General features: G+C 43.3%; 1 protein-coding gene across 1 annotated transcript in view; it reads right to left on the reverse strand.

Annotated features, from left to right (window-relative positions):
• The window catches only part of LOC126455698 (POC1 centriolar protein homolog A-like), a 132,552-nt gene that overhangs the window by 74,443 nt on the left and 39,465 nt on the right, over positions 1–18,644 (reverse strand). The window contains exon 3 of the mRNA XM_050091465.1: positions 4,516–4,715. Coding sequence (XP_049947422.1) covers positions 4,516–4,715 — 200 coding nt within the window. The remainder of the gene's footprint in view (positions 1–4,515; positions 4,716–18,644) is intronic.

The following is an 18,644-nucleotide window of genomic DNA, read 5'->3' on the forward strand; positions in this document are numbered from 1 at the left end:
ATTTGTATGGAGTGTAGCCATGTACGGAAGTGAAACACTGATGATAAATAGTTTGGACAAGAAGAGAATAGATGCTTTCGAAATGTGGTGCTACAGAAGAATGCTGAAGATTAGATGGGTAGATCACATAACTAATGAGGAGGTATTGAACAGAATTGGGGAGAAGAGGAGTTTGTGGCACAACTTGAGTAGAAAAAGGGATTGGTTGGTAGGACATGTTCTGAGGCATCAAGGGATCACTGGAGGGCAGCGTGGAGGGTAAAAATCGTAGAGGGAGACCAAGAGAAGAATACATTAAGCAGATTCAGAAGGATGTAGGCTGCAGTACGAACTGGGAGATGAAGCAGTTTGCACAGGATAAAGTAGCATGGAGAGCTGCATCAAACCAGTCTCAGGACTGAAGACAACAACAACAACAATCTCTCGTGTGCTGATGGGTCATCCCGTCTCGCCTATATACACACCTGATTTTGTAAACTCCAGCTGCATGTAGTTTTTCCACTCCATTTTTCGTTGTGCAAAGAACATTTTTTATTCTGTTGCTGCTTCAGAAAATTGGCTTGATACCTGCCCGGCAAAGAATTCTGCCCACCTGTTCAGTGATACTTTGAACATATGGTAACACAGTGATGTTTTGTGCTTCCTTCAGCTCTCCTCTATTGCCTTCATTCTTTTTTGCCGTAGTTTTTCCTATTAGTTTCATCCAATAACCATTGGCACCAAAAATGGGCTTGATGTTTTGTAGTTCACCCTTTAGATGCTCCTGATCGTTGATCCTGTAAGCCCTCTTGGTTAAAGGGTGCAGGCAGATTTCTTCTGCGTAGGGTGGTGATGAGAGGAGGCATGTAGGTACCTATCAGTACTTGTTGGCTTCCTATATACCCTATGGCGCAGTTTTCCATCAGGCTTTCTGTGAACTTTCCATTCACCGATTTACACCAATCACAAGCAATAATGCGGACACCAATCAAAACAACTTTCCTACTTCTCAGACAATTATCAGTTCCAGTTACATCAGCAGTTTCTATTAGATAATAAACCTTTATTAGATAATAAAGACATTCCTGACAAGTCTTTTCGTGCCTTTTATGTACATATGTCATACGTAAAGTGCGAAAATGATGGGGGGTATCCTGTAAGTACCTTTTACAGCTTAAAACATTATTTTCCACATTTTACACCGTTTTTTGAAGTCCTTTGAAAAGTGTTAAAGTGGGGTTTCACTGCATTGCCAATTATTTATTTACTTGTTTATTTTTTTGCCTGTGCCAAATTCTTGTAGTGTATTGAAGACTGGTTCTCTGCCTATGGCTGTGTGAGCTTTCTTAAAGAATAGTTCCACACAATCAGTTTCAAATTTATATGCTGTCCAACGAAATACTGGTCCTTTCTAAATCCCCCTTGGTATTTACTGAACTGGTGATCTAACTGCTCTTCCAAACAATTCTGGAGGGTCTTGGATAGGATTTTGTACATAACAGCCCCTAAAGAAATTCATGTGTAGTTGTTAACATTGGACTTATTTACTTTCTTGTGTAAAGGATTTACGAGAATGTGTTCTGATCCTTCTGGAATTTTCTCAGTTTCCCGAAAGTTTTTGAAGTTTTTCAATTATCTCCACATTTCCGCAACAACTGAATCCTCTCCAGGAGCCTTATTATTTTTGAGTCCTTTATATTCTGAATTTCAGTTTTATCCTCTCCAGGAGCCTTGTTATTTTTGAGTCCTTTATATTCTGAATTTCAGTTTTATCTGGTGGCTCTTAATTTGGGAAAACGCTTTCAGGTTCTACTCTGTCAAAAGATACCACTGGTTTCACAGTCGACAAATTTCTCGAAGTTCTCTGCTAATAATTCATAGTTTCTTTATTATTAAAGGCTAAGTCTTCCTCTTTTAAATTGCAGACTTGGCAGCTGACTCTTCATTAATTTAGCTTTCTAGGTTTTATAAATTTTTTTGTGTTGTTTTTCCGGAAGTCATCTTCAATATCATGTGGAGGAGACTTTTTAGAATTTCTCTTAGCGGATCTCAAAATTTTTGCCCTTTGCTTTCTTTGGTTTATGAATTGCATGTAATCAACTTCTTTGCAGAATACCATCTTTCCCATGCTCTCAATCTTCCTTCTAAGCTACCATCACAGTCTTGATTCCACCTTGCGTGTTTTTTCTTTTTTCTTTTTCCAATGGAGATGTTTCCTTGGCAGTATATACTGTTTTGGTACTGATGCTTTTCCGATCACTAGTATCTAAATTGTTTAATTTTTTCTGGAATACTTCTTCATTGTTTTGTAATTTCTATCAGTCAGTCTCAAATATTTTATTCCTCTACCACCTAGTCTTGCACTGGGGATTAAATTTTACCTTAACTGTCATGAAGTAATAGTCTTTTTCAATATTTACTCCTTTCTTCGCCTTTACATTCATCATTTCTTTAATATTTCTACTGGAAACTGCAACATCATCAATTTGGAAGTCTCCAAAATTTGGATTTGGTGATTTCCAAGCTTCTTGTTTTCTGAGGAGCTTTTTGATATAAGTGAACATCATTTTTTAAGTTGAAAGTTTTGCACAGGCTGATCAGTCTCTTGCATTTTCTATTGGTTCTTTTATGTGCTGGGTAGTCTCAGACGATTTTGCAAAAGATTTTCTCTTTCTCAATTTGAGGTTTAAAATATCTTAGCAATATACCGACACTTTGACTTGATACTTTGGATACTTCATTTCCTAAGGGTTTCCAAAATTATTCACCTTATTTGGGTTCTTCCTATTGTCTTAATTTACAGGAGCATGGCAGGCAATCAGCGTGTAACTTTGTTTCCACACCATAATGTTTCAAGAGATTGTCTTCTGAAGGAGAATAAAAATGTATGAAGGACTTCACCACTTTACAACATATGGCAAATGCCATACCCTTATGTTGAATATCTTCTCCTTTAAAACTGCAATAGTTCTCATATTACACAGTATTGTCATCCTTTAACAATGTTTCCTGCAATGCCAAAATACAAGAAAGTATTTTGTTTTGCATCTGAATTCTAACAAGGGGTTTTCAGAATGCTCAGACTCATTCTTGAATGCTGGTTTGGCGTATCCATAATCCACAAGACTAACTGTGTTGCCTAAAGTGACAGAGGATCCCTTATCAGGACACCTCCTGATGTAGTTCTTTCTTGAGATGTTTCCACCATGCATTCCAAGGTTACTTGAACTTCGAAAGGGGGATATGAATTTCTTAATTCATTCTTAAAACTGGAATGAAAGTTCCAGAGTCTGTTAGAGCTATTTTACCTCACTCACATCTATCACTATCAGGTGAGGATGCCGCCACCCCACCCCCTCCTCCCCCATACATCTATCACTATCGGGTGAGGATGCTGCCCCCCTTCTGCCCCTCTCTGCCACCTGGGACATTTTTATTATTATGACCACTACCACCACTTATCACTCTGATAAAACCTAGTGCTCACCACAACTTAACACATCAGTAGTTAAAAAGAGAGCTTAAGAGTTCAGTAAAGCAGTTAACAGTGAAAATTTAAGTTGGACCAGGGTGTTTTTTCCAATACCTTGCTTGTTGAGGTTTAGGTCTAGTCATGGTACGGTTTTAAGCTGACACACAATCCAGTCTGGGTACTTTCACATATAAAGCTTTGTAAGGTCCCACTTGTTTTCCACATTTTCCTATCATTGTCAAGAAATCTCAAGCACAAAACATTGTAAGGTTTTATTATAATTTGTATATGCTACTCTACAGCCAAGTGAAAAGTAAATTATTTCTATCTCTATTTGACAGAGTTTAATACTTACTTAAAACCTAATTCCATGTTGACTCACTAGATAAAATTCAGATAATGCTAAACCTCAAACAATATCACTGATTAGCTTACCATTACAATTAGACTCATTACGATCCAAAAATGATACAGCCATTATGAGATTTTCACTCTGCAGCGGAGTGTGCGCATATATGAAACTTCATGGCAGTTAAAAACTGTGTGCCGGACTGAGACTCGAACTCGGGACCTTTGCCTTTCGCGGGCAAGTGCTCTACCAACTGAGCTACCCACGCACGACTCACGACCTGTCCTCACAGCTTTAATTTCGCCAGTACCTCGTCTCCTGCCTTCCAAACTTCACAGAAGCTCTTCTGCGAACCTTGCAGAACTAGCACTCCTGGAAGAAGGGATATTCCAGAGATATGGCTTAGCCACAGCCTGGGGGATGTTTCCAGAATGAGATTTTCACTCTGCAGCTGTGACGACGGGTCGTGAGTCGTGCTTGGGTAGCTCAGTTGGTAGAGCACTTGTCCGCGAAAGGCAAAGGTCCCGAGTTCAAGTCTCGGTCCATGACACAGTTTTAATCTGCCAGGAAGTTTCATGATACAGCCATACTGAAAACTGTGCGACCTTTACTGGCAACAATGTTAATTGTGCAGTGTAAAAGCAAGGATAGAAAATCTATCTTGAAAATTTGACATTAATAATCCTAGCATATGATTAGAAAGTTATTCACTTGCCATCATCGTGGAATCTGCAGAAGCAGTAAGAATATAGTTCCCATTTGGATGAAAAGCCAGTTTGTTGACAGCTCCAGAGTGACATTTATAATTCTGTAGAAGCTTGTATGTTCGTATATCATACAGTTTCACACCACTGTTTGTGAGTCCAACAGCAAAATACATTCCTGATGGATGAAATTCTATGTTCAATCCCGAATCTGTAAAAAGTAATATTAAATTTGTGACAGCGTTCCATGAGGTGTATTTCTGTAAATAAATAATTTATTATTATGCAGGGAATAGGTTGTCTTATTGAAAATCTGTACTGTCAGATTTGCACTATTCTGGGCACTTGATGTATGTGAGGATTATGGTTGTTGCCATAGATTACTAAACTGTGAAGAGAATGGGATGCTCAACAAAACTCTTACATGAATTTTTATCATCTTACAAAGAGCAGAAAACTGTACAGTAGGAAAGGATATTTGTCTGTTAAGCAGAGTTATAATATGCAAAATTGAGGAAACAAATCAGTCATACCCTTTCAAAGGAACCATCCCACCATTTGCCTTAATTCTGAAAAGATGGCAGGATCAATGTTACAACACATTCCAATGAGCAGAGAAGGAATCCTGCAAGACTCAAGAGAGGAGTTTGGTGTTAGATAGCATCAGGATTGTAGAATTGGAAGAGGTGGGCGTTTTGAGAGAGAGAGAGAGAGAAAGGATGCTGGGAAAAAGTGGTAAACAAACAGTACATGTAGTGGAATGTAAAGTGCAGTAGATCAGTGATAGGAGATTTTCACGTAAATTGGGAACAAAACAGAATGGAAGAGAAAAAGAAGAGTTCTGCTGCTCAGTAGCAGTCATGGGAGATGGGTGGCCTAGCAGCTATAGGAAACATCAGATTCACGATATCAGGTCACAACTTCTGTGACACCAAGTAGTAAGCCTTGAGAAAAATGTGTAAAGCCTTTAGTGAGGATGATCAAGTGCTGACAGATGGGGGAGCTGAAAACAGTCTTGCTATAAATGTAATACGTAGTTCACAGGGTGGCCAGAAACAGTCTGAAAAGCTTGTAAGAATGTTGCAGGGGAGGTTGTGCTGAGAAATATTTGTTAAGAAAAATATTTGATGTGTTGCACCATTTTGGAGTTATTTAGTGCTGAATTTAGACAATCAGGTCACTGAGCATGAAATTCAAGGACTTGCACAGATGTCTGTGGATCTGTGAATTACTACTTGTTGAAATATTACAATATAAATTTTGCCTTTTTCAGAAGTGATAAATTTAAGCTAGGTGAGCAAAAGCTACATTTGTTTCATCTGAGGAAACCAAACGAAGAACACATTTGGCAATGCTTTCTCTGGCAGGCTGCTTGAAATAGCGCAAGCAATGACCTAATGGGCTAACTTCAATGCTAAATAATGCAAACGATGCAACATATCAAATGTTTTTCTGAACAATTGTTTCTCGGCACAGCCTCTCCTGCAACACCCTTACAAGCTTTTCAGAATGTTTCTGACCACCCTTCCTGTGTTACTTGACCAAACTACGAGCAGCTACTTGCGTTTGTGGAGGTCCTATGGCGCAATGAGTAGGCCTGTGTTAACCCTGCTGTAAAGCAAGTAAACACAAAGCTGAGAGGATTTCTTTGGATGCAAGATTTCATATTGGTGCAGTTCCAGTGGATACTATTGGAAGATATACTCATGGTCTAAACTTGAAGACGAGGGTTAAAGACAAGTTAGCAAGTCCATTAGTAGAAAGCATAAGGGGTTCCTTCAGCACATAGGCAAATCCTAGAGGTTATTGGGATTTGGTCAGATAACTGTTTTATGTTAAATTCATAATTTACACAGAAGGTAATAAAAGAAATTAAACTGACATATATCTAGTTCATTAAATAAGAGAAGAGGTAAAGGGGAAAATCAACTTGCTAACTTGCTAAAAAAATAAAGTACATGAGTTGTCAGTTTGGAATGTTATACGGGAGGATGAAATAGAAGGCGGGCTATCATGAGAACACATTCCCAGCAACAAGGCATTGGAAAACCCTTGAGTTCTGCAATAAATTTTAGCTAGCAATGAGAAATACACTGTATGCACAGAGAAGGAAGGAAGATATTCTTGGAAAAGGCCCGGAGACACGAGAACAAACCAACTGGATGATGATGATGATGATAATAATAATAATAATAATAATAATAAAATACCAAACAGTTAAATATTATATATTTACGAACATACAATGAGCATACCTCACATTCTTTTACACAATCAAAGTATTCCTCCATGGCATACAAAGCTTTCTTATTAAGCAAGTTTTATAGAAAATTCATGTAAGTTTTTAATGAATTAGTGCATGCTTCTGGGTTGGGTTGGGTTGATTTGGTGGAAAAGACCAACCAGCGAGGTCATCGATCTTATTGGATTAGGAAAGGATGGAGATGGAAGTCGGCCATGCCCTTTCAAAGGAACCACCCCAGCATTTGCCTGAAGCAGTTTAGGAAAATCACAGAAAACCTAAATCACAATGGCTGGACATGTGATTGAACGCTCGTCCTCCCGAATGCGAGTCCAGTGTGCTAACCACTGCACCACCTTGCTCTGTACGCTTCTGGTGGTAGCGCATTACACAACTTAACTGGAAGGAATACACCTTCCAGTTAAGTTGTGTAATGCGCTACCACCAGAAGCATACAGAGCAAGGTGGTGCAGCGGTTAGCACACTGGACTCGCATTCGGGAGGACGACCGTTCAATCACACGTCCAGCCATTGTGATCCTTGCTTGGTCTTGGTCAATCTTTCCTTTTTGACATGCATTGTGATAATGAAATGATTGATTTAATTTGTAGTTCTCCTGGTTTTATTGTGTATACTGGACATCTGAGAGTAAATAAAGACACCCAGTTTCCTGCAGGATATACTGTTCTTGAAAACACATGCTACACATCTGATAGCCTTTTTCTGCCACATAATCCCTCTTTTCGCCCCACTGCATCAATGCAGTATACAGTATATTATGTGGCTATTAAAAAATGCATAATAGGAGCTAAGCATAATGTTTTCACTCGCATATGCTCTAATTTTATGTAACAAGTATATGACTCTTGATAATTTAGTGTATACAAAATCTGTGTGGAGTTTCCAAGTTAATTTGGAATCCAAGTGTACACTCAGAAGTTTAACAGATATACAATCATCGTCGGTACTGCAAAAACTAAAAATTACACTTTTAGTTTTATTCTGATTTATAGCTAATTCACTGTCCTTGTTCCTTTAGGTCCTCCATGTCATTTCAGTTGCAATGAAGGTAGTATCATCAGCCTAGAAAACAGATTCACATAGGATGATACTACGTAGGTCATTGAAATAAACTGCAAAATATAAAGGTCCCAGCATGAAACCTTGACACACGCCTCTACAGCTTATATTATTAAAGTGTACCTTCTGCTTTCTACTGTCGAGAAAACAATTATACAAGAGTTAGGTCTGAATCTCCAAGACCGTAGCAACCAAGTTTATCTATTAGAATCCAATGACTTACAAGAGAGAAATGCTTTGCACAAGTCAATCAGTAGGGCATCAGCAAATAATTTTTTTTCAGAGGCACTGAATATTTTTGAAATAACATTTTCAACAGTTTTCAGTGTTCCATTAAAGGTGAAATTCTTATTAATACGTGCACTGTTCAACTATTTTTGAAAGTATTGGCACAAGAGAAATTTGACAGTAATTATCAACACTGGATATGTCTCCTTTTTTATGTAGAGGGACAATTATGTTATCTTTAAGCAGACTGGAAAAGTACAACCCATAAAAATCCAATTTATTAGTACACAAAGTTGTTGCAGTATAATGTACGAGGTGCATTCAAGTTCTAAGGCCTTCGATTTTTTTTCTAATTAACTACTCACCCGAAATCGATGAAACTGGCGTTACTTCTCGATATAATCGCCCTGCAGACGTACACATTTTTCACAACGCTGACGCCATGATTCCATGGCAGCGGCGAAGGCTTCTTTAGGAGTCTGTTTTGACCACAGGAAAATCGCTGAGGCAATAGCAGCATGGCTGGTGAATGTGCGGCCACGGAGAGTGTCTTTCATTGTTGGAAAAAGCCAAAAGTCACTAGGAGTCAGGTCAGGTGAGTAGGGAGCATGAGGAATCACTTCAAAGTTGTTATCACGAAGAAACTGTTGCGTAACGTTAGCTCGATGTGCGGGTGCGTTGTCTTGGTGAAACAGCACACCCGCAGCCCTTCCCGGACGTTTCTGTTGCAGTGCAGGAAGGAATTTGTCCTTCAAAACATTTTTGTAGGATGCAACTGTTACCGTAGTGCCCTTTGGAACGCAATGGGTAAAGATTACGCCCTCGCTGTCCCAGAACATGGACACCATCATTTTTTCAGCACTGGCGGTTACCCACCTGGATGACACTTTTCGCATTTTCAGCTCGTCATGCAGGATTGTGTGCACAGAACCCACAGAAATGCCAACTCTGGAGGCGATCTGTTCAACAGTCATTCGGCGATCCCCCAAAACAATTCTCTCCACTTTCTCGATCATGTCGTCAGACCGGCTTGTGTGAGCCCGAGGTTGTTTTGGTTTGTTGTCACACGATGTTCTGCCTTCATTAAACTGTCGCACCCACGAACGCACTTTCGACACATCCATAACTCCATCACAACATGTCTCCTTCAACTGTCGATGAATTTCAATTGGTTTCACACCACACAAATTCAGAAAACAAATGATTGCACGCTGTTCAAGTAAGGAAAACGTCGCCATTTTAAGTATGTAAAACAGTTCTCATTCTCGCCGCCGGTGGTAAAATTCCATCTGCCATATGGTGCTGCCATCTCTGGGACGTATTGACAATGAACGCGGCCTCATTTTAAAACGATGCGCATGTTTCTATCTCCTTCCAGTCCGCAGAAATAAAAATCGGAGGCCTTAGAACTTGAATCCACCTCGTATGTCATCTTTTTAACAACAAAATTAGGCGGAACATACAAGTTTTGGGTCATTCCATGTCAGATCAACACAATTTTGGGAGATTTTGAGAATTGATGTCTCAGATTTTCATGATTTTTGGTATGCAACAATATATCATAGACTTATGAAAAAAATACCAAATTTCAGTTATACAGCACAATTATTTTTGAAGTTATTAATTTTTAAAGATTCAAATTTTTTTTTAAAAAATTCATATTTTGTCACCTTTAGATGCCCATAGGCTGGCAACCAGTGATGTTATAAACTTGGGAGTGGTCTCATTTTAAAGCTGTTGAATAGGGCTTTAATATGATATGCCACAAGGTAGGCATTGCAATTTTTAAAAAATTGAAAATTTTAAAATTTAAATTTCTCAGAAAGTGGCAATTTTAAACATTCCAAAAAATTATCAAATTATAGTTTGTAATGTCTTAATACTTATAGCAAAATTCTATCGTGGCTTGGTTGGTTGATTTTGGGGTTTGAGGGGGGGCTAAACATCGAGGTCATCAGTCCCCAGTTCCAAACAGACATACTTATAAAAGGCCTCTACAGTAAAAGCGTAACCTCTGCACCCAGAGGGAGGGAACACCAAGGGGTTACAGATCTAAAATGAACACCGCAGTAACACAAAATAGAGGACACTTAAAAGGAGCAGAGCAAATAGTTGACTAGAGTAAAACAGACTACAGTGGTTGATGGATCAGGTAAAAGGTCAACCACTCAACAACAAACGAAGAACCTCCAGCTGGAAAGAATTGATAGAGGTACCAACACAACTTGTTACCACAGAAGACACTATTTTGGTATCTACGTCCTTGTTACCATAGAAGACACTATTTTGGTATCTACATCACAATTAAAAGTCGCTGGAGTGGGTGTAGCTTGACAAATCATGCGAGAGTGCCTACACTAGAGTGAGTGATAAAACCCAGCTGCATGGATAAACTTAAAACTGAGTCAGCTATAGAGGCATCGTCACCGAGAATTAAAGGAGATGCAGCTGGTAAATTAAAGGACTGCCGCAAGGGGGCTAAAAGGGGGCAGTCCATCAGAAGATGGACCACTGTCAGCCCTGCATCACAGTCACACTTGGGCGGGTTCTCACGACAAAGGAGATAGTTGTGGGTCAACCGCGTATGTCCAATTCGGAGACGGCAGAGAACAACTGAGTCCCTACGCGTGCCCCTCAAGGATGAGTTCCATACGGCCGTGGATGACTTGACCATGTGGAGCTTATTTGGCATGTTCAAGACAGATCATTCAGAGCTCCAGACATCGGGGATCTTGCGATGTAGGGCTGACCATAGGTCTCTTTCCATGAGACCAAGCTCCAGGGATGGCCTGTTTGGCCAACCGATCGACACGTTCGTTTCCTGGAATGCGGATGTGGCATGGGGTCCACACAAACGCTGCTGAACGACCACACTCGGCAATAGCAAAAACAGCATCCTGAAAACCGCACATCAAAGGGTCCCGAGAAAAACACTGGTTGAGTGCTTGCAATCCAATCAGGGAGTCACTGCATATGAAAAATGACTCCCCAGGGCAGGAGGAAAGGTGAGCGAGTGCACAATAAAGAGCAACCAGCTCCGCAGTGAAAACACTGCTTCCACAAGGCAGGGAATGCTGCTCAACGTAGTCACCGTGGATGAAAGCAATCCCAGTGCGTCCACTGACCACAGAACGATCGGTGTAGACTACATCTACATCGCGAAATGAGGCAAGAAGAGCCAGGAATTGTTGACGAAGACTGGCAGGTGGAACGGAGGACTTGGAGTCGCAGGACAAATCCAAGCAAAGTCGCAAGCGAGGGAGGGACCAAGGAGGGGTAAAAGAAGAGGGCCGGAGAGATGGAGGAAGGGGAAAGGACTCTAGTGACGAGAGAAGGGAACGAACACGGACCCCGATCGGGAGACCCGACCTAAGCCACCGTCGTGGGGACGGGAGTGCAGTAGACTGAAAAAGGAGCCTGCGGTTTGGGTGGTCGGGTGAGGCATGGACGCGGGCGATGTATGACGCAAGCAACTGTTGTCGGCAGAATCATAAGGGAAGGGATTCCAGCTTCTACAAGAAGGCTAGCCACCGGACTAGTGTGGAAGGCACCTGTTGCCAGTCTGACGCCACAATGGAGAATCGGGTAGAGGATCTGCAATGTTGAAGGTGCTGCTGAGTCATACACCACGCTCCCATAGTCGAGACGGGACTGGACTAAGGCCTTATAGAGCTGTAGGAGGGTTGTTCGTGCAGCCCCCCAAATGGTGTGGCTGAGGCAGTGAAGGATGTCGAGGTGCCGCCAGCACCGTTGTTTAAGCTCGTGAAGATGAGGTGTCCAAGTGAGCTGAGCATCAAACAGCATGCCAAGGAAGCGATGTGTCTCCTCAACACGAAGGAGTTCATAGGCGAGGTAGAGCTCTGGATGGAGGTGGACAGTTCAACGATGACAGAAATGCATCACTCGGGTCTTAGAGGCTGAGAACTGAAAACTGTGGTTGGATGCCCAAAAATGTGACTTACGCATAGCTCCCTGCAGCTGCTATTCAGTGACACTGATGCTTGGGGAACTGTAATAAAGACAAAAGTAATCGGCATATAGAGAGGAACAGACCAATGAGCCCACCGCAGCCACAAGACCATTAATCAGCACCAAAAAGAGGGGAACACTGAGAACCGAGCCCTGCGGGACATCGTTCTCCTGAATAGGAGCAGAGCTAAAATATGTGCCAACTCTAACCAAAGGAGTGATTGGAGAGAAAATTCCGTAGAAAAATCGGAAGTGGGCCCCGTAAGCCCCACTCGTACAGTGTAGCAAGGATATGATGGCGCCAGGTGGTATCGTACGTCTTCTGAAGATCAAAGAAAACAGCAACCAGATGTTCTCGCCGAGTAAAAGCTGTACGAATAGCCGACTCTAGCAAGACTAAATTGTCGATCACTGAGTGGCCCTGACGGAAGCCCCCCTGTTGCTGGGTTAGGAGGCCCCGAGCTTCGAGGATCCACATGAGCTGCCGACTCACCATCCATTCCAGGAGTTTGCACATAACGTTGGTAAGGCTGATAGGGCGATAGCTATCAACCACCAGCAGATGTGCACCAGGTTTCAGCACCAGGATGGTAATGCTATCCTGCCAACGAGTTGGGAAAACGCCCTCCGTCTAGATGCGGTTAAACAGGGGGAGTAATTCACCCTGACAGTGTGCCAAAAGATGGCGAAGAAACTGGTTGCGAATTCGGTCTGGACCTAGAGAGGTATGGGGGCAAGTTGTAAGGGCACTTTGGAACTCCCATTCACTAAACAGGGCGTTGTATCGTTCCCAACGGTGCATGCGAAATGACAACTGCATACGCTCAGCTTACTCTTTAATGGCGCGGAATTCTGTGCTGTAGTCTGCTGTCGCGGAAATACGAGCGAAGTACTCTGTCAGATGTTTGGCGATGGCGATTGGGTCAGTACAAAGTGTACCCCGAAGAGAAAGGCAAGGGACAGACACATGAGGGCGAAAGCCAAAAATGCGCCGAACCCGCGACCACACCTGAGATTGGGAGGTGCGAGAATCTATGGTGGCAACATGTCATTCCCAGCAGTCCTGTTTGCTCCGCCAGATGAACCGCCAAGCCTGGGCCCGCAGCCGTTTGAAGGCAACCAGATTCTCTAGGGAAGGGTGATGCCGGTGTCGTTGCAGGGCTCGCCGGCGGTCCCGGATAGCTTCTGCAATCTCTGGTGTCCACCAAGGAACTGACTTACGCCTTAGGGTACTTGAAGAGCAGGGGACAGTTGCCTCGGCAGCAGAAACAATGGCCATAGTGACCTCGTCCACTGCCAAATCAATGTCACCAGGAAGCGGTGCAATGGCCATAGTAGCTGCGGTGTAGGCTGCCCAATCAGCTCCACGAAGAGACCATCATGGCAGCTGGTCAGAGGGTTGGGATTGAAGAAGAGAAACCAAGATATGAAAGGGGTCGCTACCACAGAGGTCGTCGTGGACCCTCCAACTAAGGTATGGAAGAAGACCTGAGCTACTAAGAGAGAGGTCAATGGCCAAGTATGTGCCATGAGTCAAGCTAAAATATGTGGGAGCACCAGTGTTAAGGAGGCAAACGCCCTGCTGTGCCAAGAGAGCCTCAATGTTCCTACCCTGGCCTGAGATCTGGGCCCCACCCCATTATAGTCCCCCAAAAGGAGGAATGGCGGTGGGGGAGGGGGGGGGGGGGTTGGGCAAACAAGGCAGCTAGGTCCGCCGATCAGAAAACCAGGTTTCCTGTAGGGCCAGGGGTATCCAAGACTGAAGACATGAAAGAACCAGGGGGGGGGGGGGGGGAGGGGTGGCGAGGGGCGGGGGGGGGGGGGGGGGGGGGAAGGTTACGCCGAAGAAGCACGCGGCGCCACCAATTGCAAAGTCGCCTGATCAACTGCCATAGGAGCTGCGGGTCGAGCAACTGCTCCTGAGGGGACGCTTGATGCTCCACATCATCTTCAGGTGCAGTGGTGAACTCCTTTTTTGTCTCTATGTCATTCTCCTTTTGCTTTCTCTTCTTTTTTGTAGGGTCCCGTTTGTCTTTCAGTTTATCAGGCTGGGTGGGCTTTTCCGACCCAGGCTCATGGACCGAGGAAGACCTGGAAGCCCTACGGCCCTCAGGTGGTGGCTTCTTCAGCCACTGGCTGACATCTGGAGGGGCAGTAACCGTGGAAGGGAGGGCACCAAGTGATCCCTCCCACGCGAGGGGAGCCGGAGGACGCTGGCACTTCTCTGGCTCAGAGTTGGGGGCTGAAGTCCCCAAAGAAGGAGGGGTTGTTACTCCCGATGTTGATAACAGGGGAGTAATGGAAGAGGGTGTTCCCCCAACTACCTGGGGGGCAGGAATAGACGGCCGGGCTGGAGGGCCCACAAAAAGCGGCGGAGCTTGGGGGCTCGCTGCCACGGATGGCGACATCGAAGCTGCTGCAGCAAACGTTGATGAAATGCGCACAGGGTGAAGTCGGTCGTACTTGCATTTAGCCTCTGTGTAAGTGAGCCCGTCCAGCGCAGTCTGACGAGCAAGGTGACTGTTTCTGTCCACAGTTGACACAAGCAGGGGGCGGCGAACATGGGACATTGGGGTGGGAGGCACGTCCACTACCCTACAGGTAGGGTTGGCGTCACATCTAAATGACATATGCCCAAACCTCTAGCACTTACAGCAGCGCATGGGAGGAGGGACGTAAGGCTTAACATCACATCGATATATCATCACCTTGACCTTCTTGGGCAGGGTGTCTCCCTCGAAAGCCATGATGAAGGTGCCGGTGGCGACCCTAGAATCTTTAGGTCCCCAAAAGACACGTCGCACAAAGTGGACACTGCGGCGTTCCAGATTTGCACGGAGCTCATCATCAGACTGCAACAACAGGTCATGATGAAAAGTAAGTCCCTGAACCATATTGAGGCTCTTATGAGGCGTAAATGGAGACTGCAACATCACCGAGCTTGTCACAAGCAAGCAATGCCCGTGACTGTGCTGGTGATGCTGTCTGTATGAGGACTGTTCCAGACCTCATTTTAGACATGCCCTCAACTTCTCCAAACTTGTCCTCTAAATTTTCCAAAAAAAACTGAGGCTTTGTGATCAGAAACGAGTCCCCCATCTGTTCGGCTGCAAACCAGAAATCGAGGAGAATACATCGCACCAGCTAATTTAGACCCCCATTCCTCCCCTGGTGTGGACAGGGAAGGGAACGATTGGGGGACATACTTTAAAGCATTGAACTTTCCTTTCTTAGAGACTCGTGCTTGTGCACTACTCGTATTTCGTTTCATGGTGGTCCCACAAGCAGCTAGGGGAAGGAATGTCCACCCAGACAGAGCCCCGCTAGCCTGGGTAAGCCTAATACAACCAGGGGGCGGCAGGTTCCCCAGAGGTCGCCTGCTAGCAACTGTTCAACTTCAACAGCCATGCGTCTCCTTGGCGCGCAGCACACCTTGAGATTGAGGTTTTTTTTATAGAGGTTTATATCATCCTCGCGACCCAAGCAGTTAAGCCAAGATCCCCAGGCTCTGTACCGTACAACGTTCCACCGTCGCGCCTTACGGTGGTCGTTGAAGCACTCTCAGATCTTACGGTATTGAGAACTGGTGGCACTTCCCAGCTCAGGGACCCCGGGGTCGCCAAACCCATACCCAGCAACTAAATGCTGAGACCCCTGAGGGGTCTATCATGGGATCTCAATGGGATAAGGAGATACATGACTTCAGAAATACACATGTTTTGTGAATAATGTACCAAATTAGTAAAATTTTATTTTTGAATTACTAATTTTGCTATTCAGTGGGCAGGATACTATTAAATTAATACAATGGAATGATTACTTTATAGGTACCATGTTTGAAAACGTCTCTTTAAAAGAAAACTGAAGCTGATTGGCCTACAAATAGAGGGAAATCCCCTTTTACTCAGATAAAAAGGGAATTTCCCTCATGGGAAATCCCCTTTCACAAGGTGGAAGCTGATTGGTCAAGCTGACAAGACTACTCATTTATAGCCAGTGTAGCATCAGAGTTGCTGGTATGAAGTTCATTTGATGTTTCCTGTGATATTGTATGTTTAGAACACAACCCATTTCTTGGCCACTGCACTTTGCCTTGTTAATTTCTCACTGTTTTTCCCTTGCAGGATGGATACCACTGACAAGATAGTAAAAATGGATTGTTTTAATCCTTCAAATAAGCTTAATCACTCCCATGCAAGAAAAGGTTTGAGACATGTTACTTCAGGGATGTGTGACTTGATTCCAGGAACACCTGAGTTATCCAAGGTCTGTGACAGTTGTAGGAAGCAGCTAACAAAGTTGAAAAATGAAAAACAGAGAAATTTCCACTGGAACTAGCAACATACATGAAGGAGGTCGGTCTGATACTGAAATTGAAGAAGCTGTTGATACGCTATTTTCAAATGAATGTGAAGCTCTGAGTTCTCTTAACAACTCTCTTTTAGAGATGGGAGAGTCACCTATAGACACAAAGAGGATGCAATCCAAAATTTCCTCTACTGAGAAGGCCAACAAAATCAATGTAGCTGTCAAGAAAAAACTGTTAGTGAATGCATCTAGTGATGATGAGAATGACGATTCACAAGATGAGTTCTTGTGACAAAATGAGCAGAGTGATGCCTGGGATGAAGAAAAGAAACGGCTGGGGGCCAGAGTAAAAAGACTAGCAGCCAGAGCAAGCCTACAAAGACCGTATATGGACCAAATTATGGATGCAAGGCAACTGTTTGAATGGTCACATCAGAACATATCTAAGTGAAAGACGACAGCACAGGTTGTAAAGAACATGTTTCAAAAAGGTTGATGCTTAATAATTTAAAAGAAACGTATATAGTTTTCAAAGAAAAATTCCCAACTGTAAATGTGGGATTTTCTAAGTTTGCACAACTTTGGCCTAAAAATTGTGTGCTAGCAGGCCAGAGTGGAACACACTCAGTCAGTGTGAGCACCACTCATCAGAATGTGAAGTTTATGTTTGAAAATGCAAGAATGATTTCAATGACGGAAGGTAAAATTAAAACATACAAGTACTGCCTGCAAATGATGGTTTGCAGCCCACCATCAACTGACTGCTGCTTTACAAATTGCATGTCATGTCCAGGTACTAAAGGACTAGAGAACTTTTCGAAAGAGCATATGAAAACAATGCAATTGGGACTGTCACATACAGACAGTGGATCTCTGTGGATCGATGTAATTTGGAAATAATTCAAAAACTGGTAAGTGAATTTGTTGATGTATTTTGTGAAAAACTTCCTGTCCTACTTTGTCATAACTTCACAGCAAAGGAACAGAGTGCATTTCTGAGACATACCAAGGAAAACCTTCTGGAATGTGAAGTGACTGTCATTTGTGACTTGCCTGAGAATTATTCGATCATTTTGTGAGATGAGGCACAACCATATCATTGGTCAAATTCTGGTACCGCGCGCCATGGAATTTGAATCCCCGCTAGACATCATGGACGTTGAAGACCCCTACAGGTCTCTGCACAATCGCGCTGTAAATTGTGGCGGCGCGCACCTCCTGGCCCGCTTTTAGTGTGAGGGCGCCACAGTGGAACACATGGTTCCAGCGCCCAATAGCGGTGCCCCTGATAAGACTACTTAAATGTCTGCCTCCCGCTCAGCCGGCCAGTCTAATCTCGCGTACGTCTGTGGACACCTCACCTCACCTCACGTCAAGACAGCTTACTTTCTTGTTCTTTGTACGAGTGGACGTGTTTGTTAGGTTTCCTTGTGACTCCGTTGTTCGATCTTGTTGTTGTTCGTTCTGTCCTTCATTGGTTGTGTCCGTCCTCTCCCATTGTGTTGTTGTTTGCGGGCCTCTCCACTGGTCCCGCCGCGCTTTCTGTCATTTCAACCCCGCGACCGTCCCGGTCGCAGTTACAACACAAATACTCAGGCAACCATTCACCCTTTTGTGGCGTATTTTAAAGAGAAAGAAGTCAAACATTTAAATTTTGTAATATCAGACTGCCTCAACCACAACACTACAGCCATCTACCTGTTCCAGACAAAGTTGATGGAATAGCTGAAATGCAAGTTTCAAAGACCTTCCTAAAAATTCTTCTATTTTTCTGACGACTCTGCTGCCCAATACAAAAATAAAAAAAAACTTTATTAACTTGTGTAATCACAGGCAAGATTTTGGAGCTGATGCTGAACGGCATTTTTCAGCAATGGCACATGGCAAAGGACCATGCGATGGGCTGGGGGCCAGAGTAAAAAGACTAGTAGCCAGAGCAAGCCTACAAAGACCGTATATGGACCAAATTATGGATGCAAGGTAACTGTTTGAATGGTCACATCAGAACATATCTAACACAGACTTCGTATTTGTGACCCTTGAAGAATACATTAAAACTGAAGAACAACTGTCCAACTGGTACAATACTGCTGTAACTATATCAGGCACCCAGAAATTTCATGCCTTCACACCTCTCAAATGTGGAACCAAAGTAAATGTGAATTTATTTTCTTCTGCGGTTGTTTCAAGCATTTTTCCTGTTGTAAAGGACAGACAGCAGATATTATTTGCAGATATTAGTGGGTATGTAACATCAATCTATGGTGACACTTGGTGGTTGAGTTATGTTCTGGATAAAGATGATGACTGAAG

This window comes from Schistocerca serialis, chromosome 2 (genome assembly GCF_023864345.2).
Source record: "Schistocerca serialis cubense isolate TAMUIC-IGC-003099 chromosome 2, iqSchSeri2.2, whole genome shotgun sequence".
In the NCBI taxonomy this organism is placed as follows: Eukaryota; Metazoa; Arthropoda; class Insecta; order Orthoptera; family Acrididae; genus Schistocerca; species Schistocerca serialis.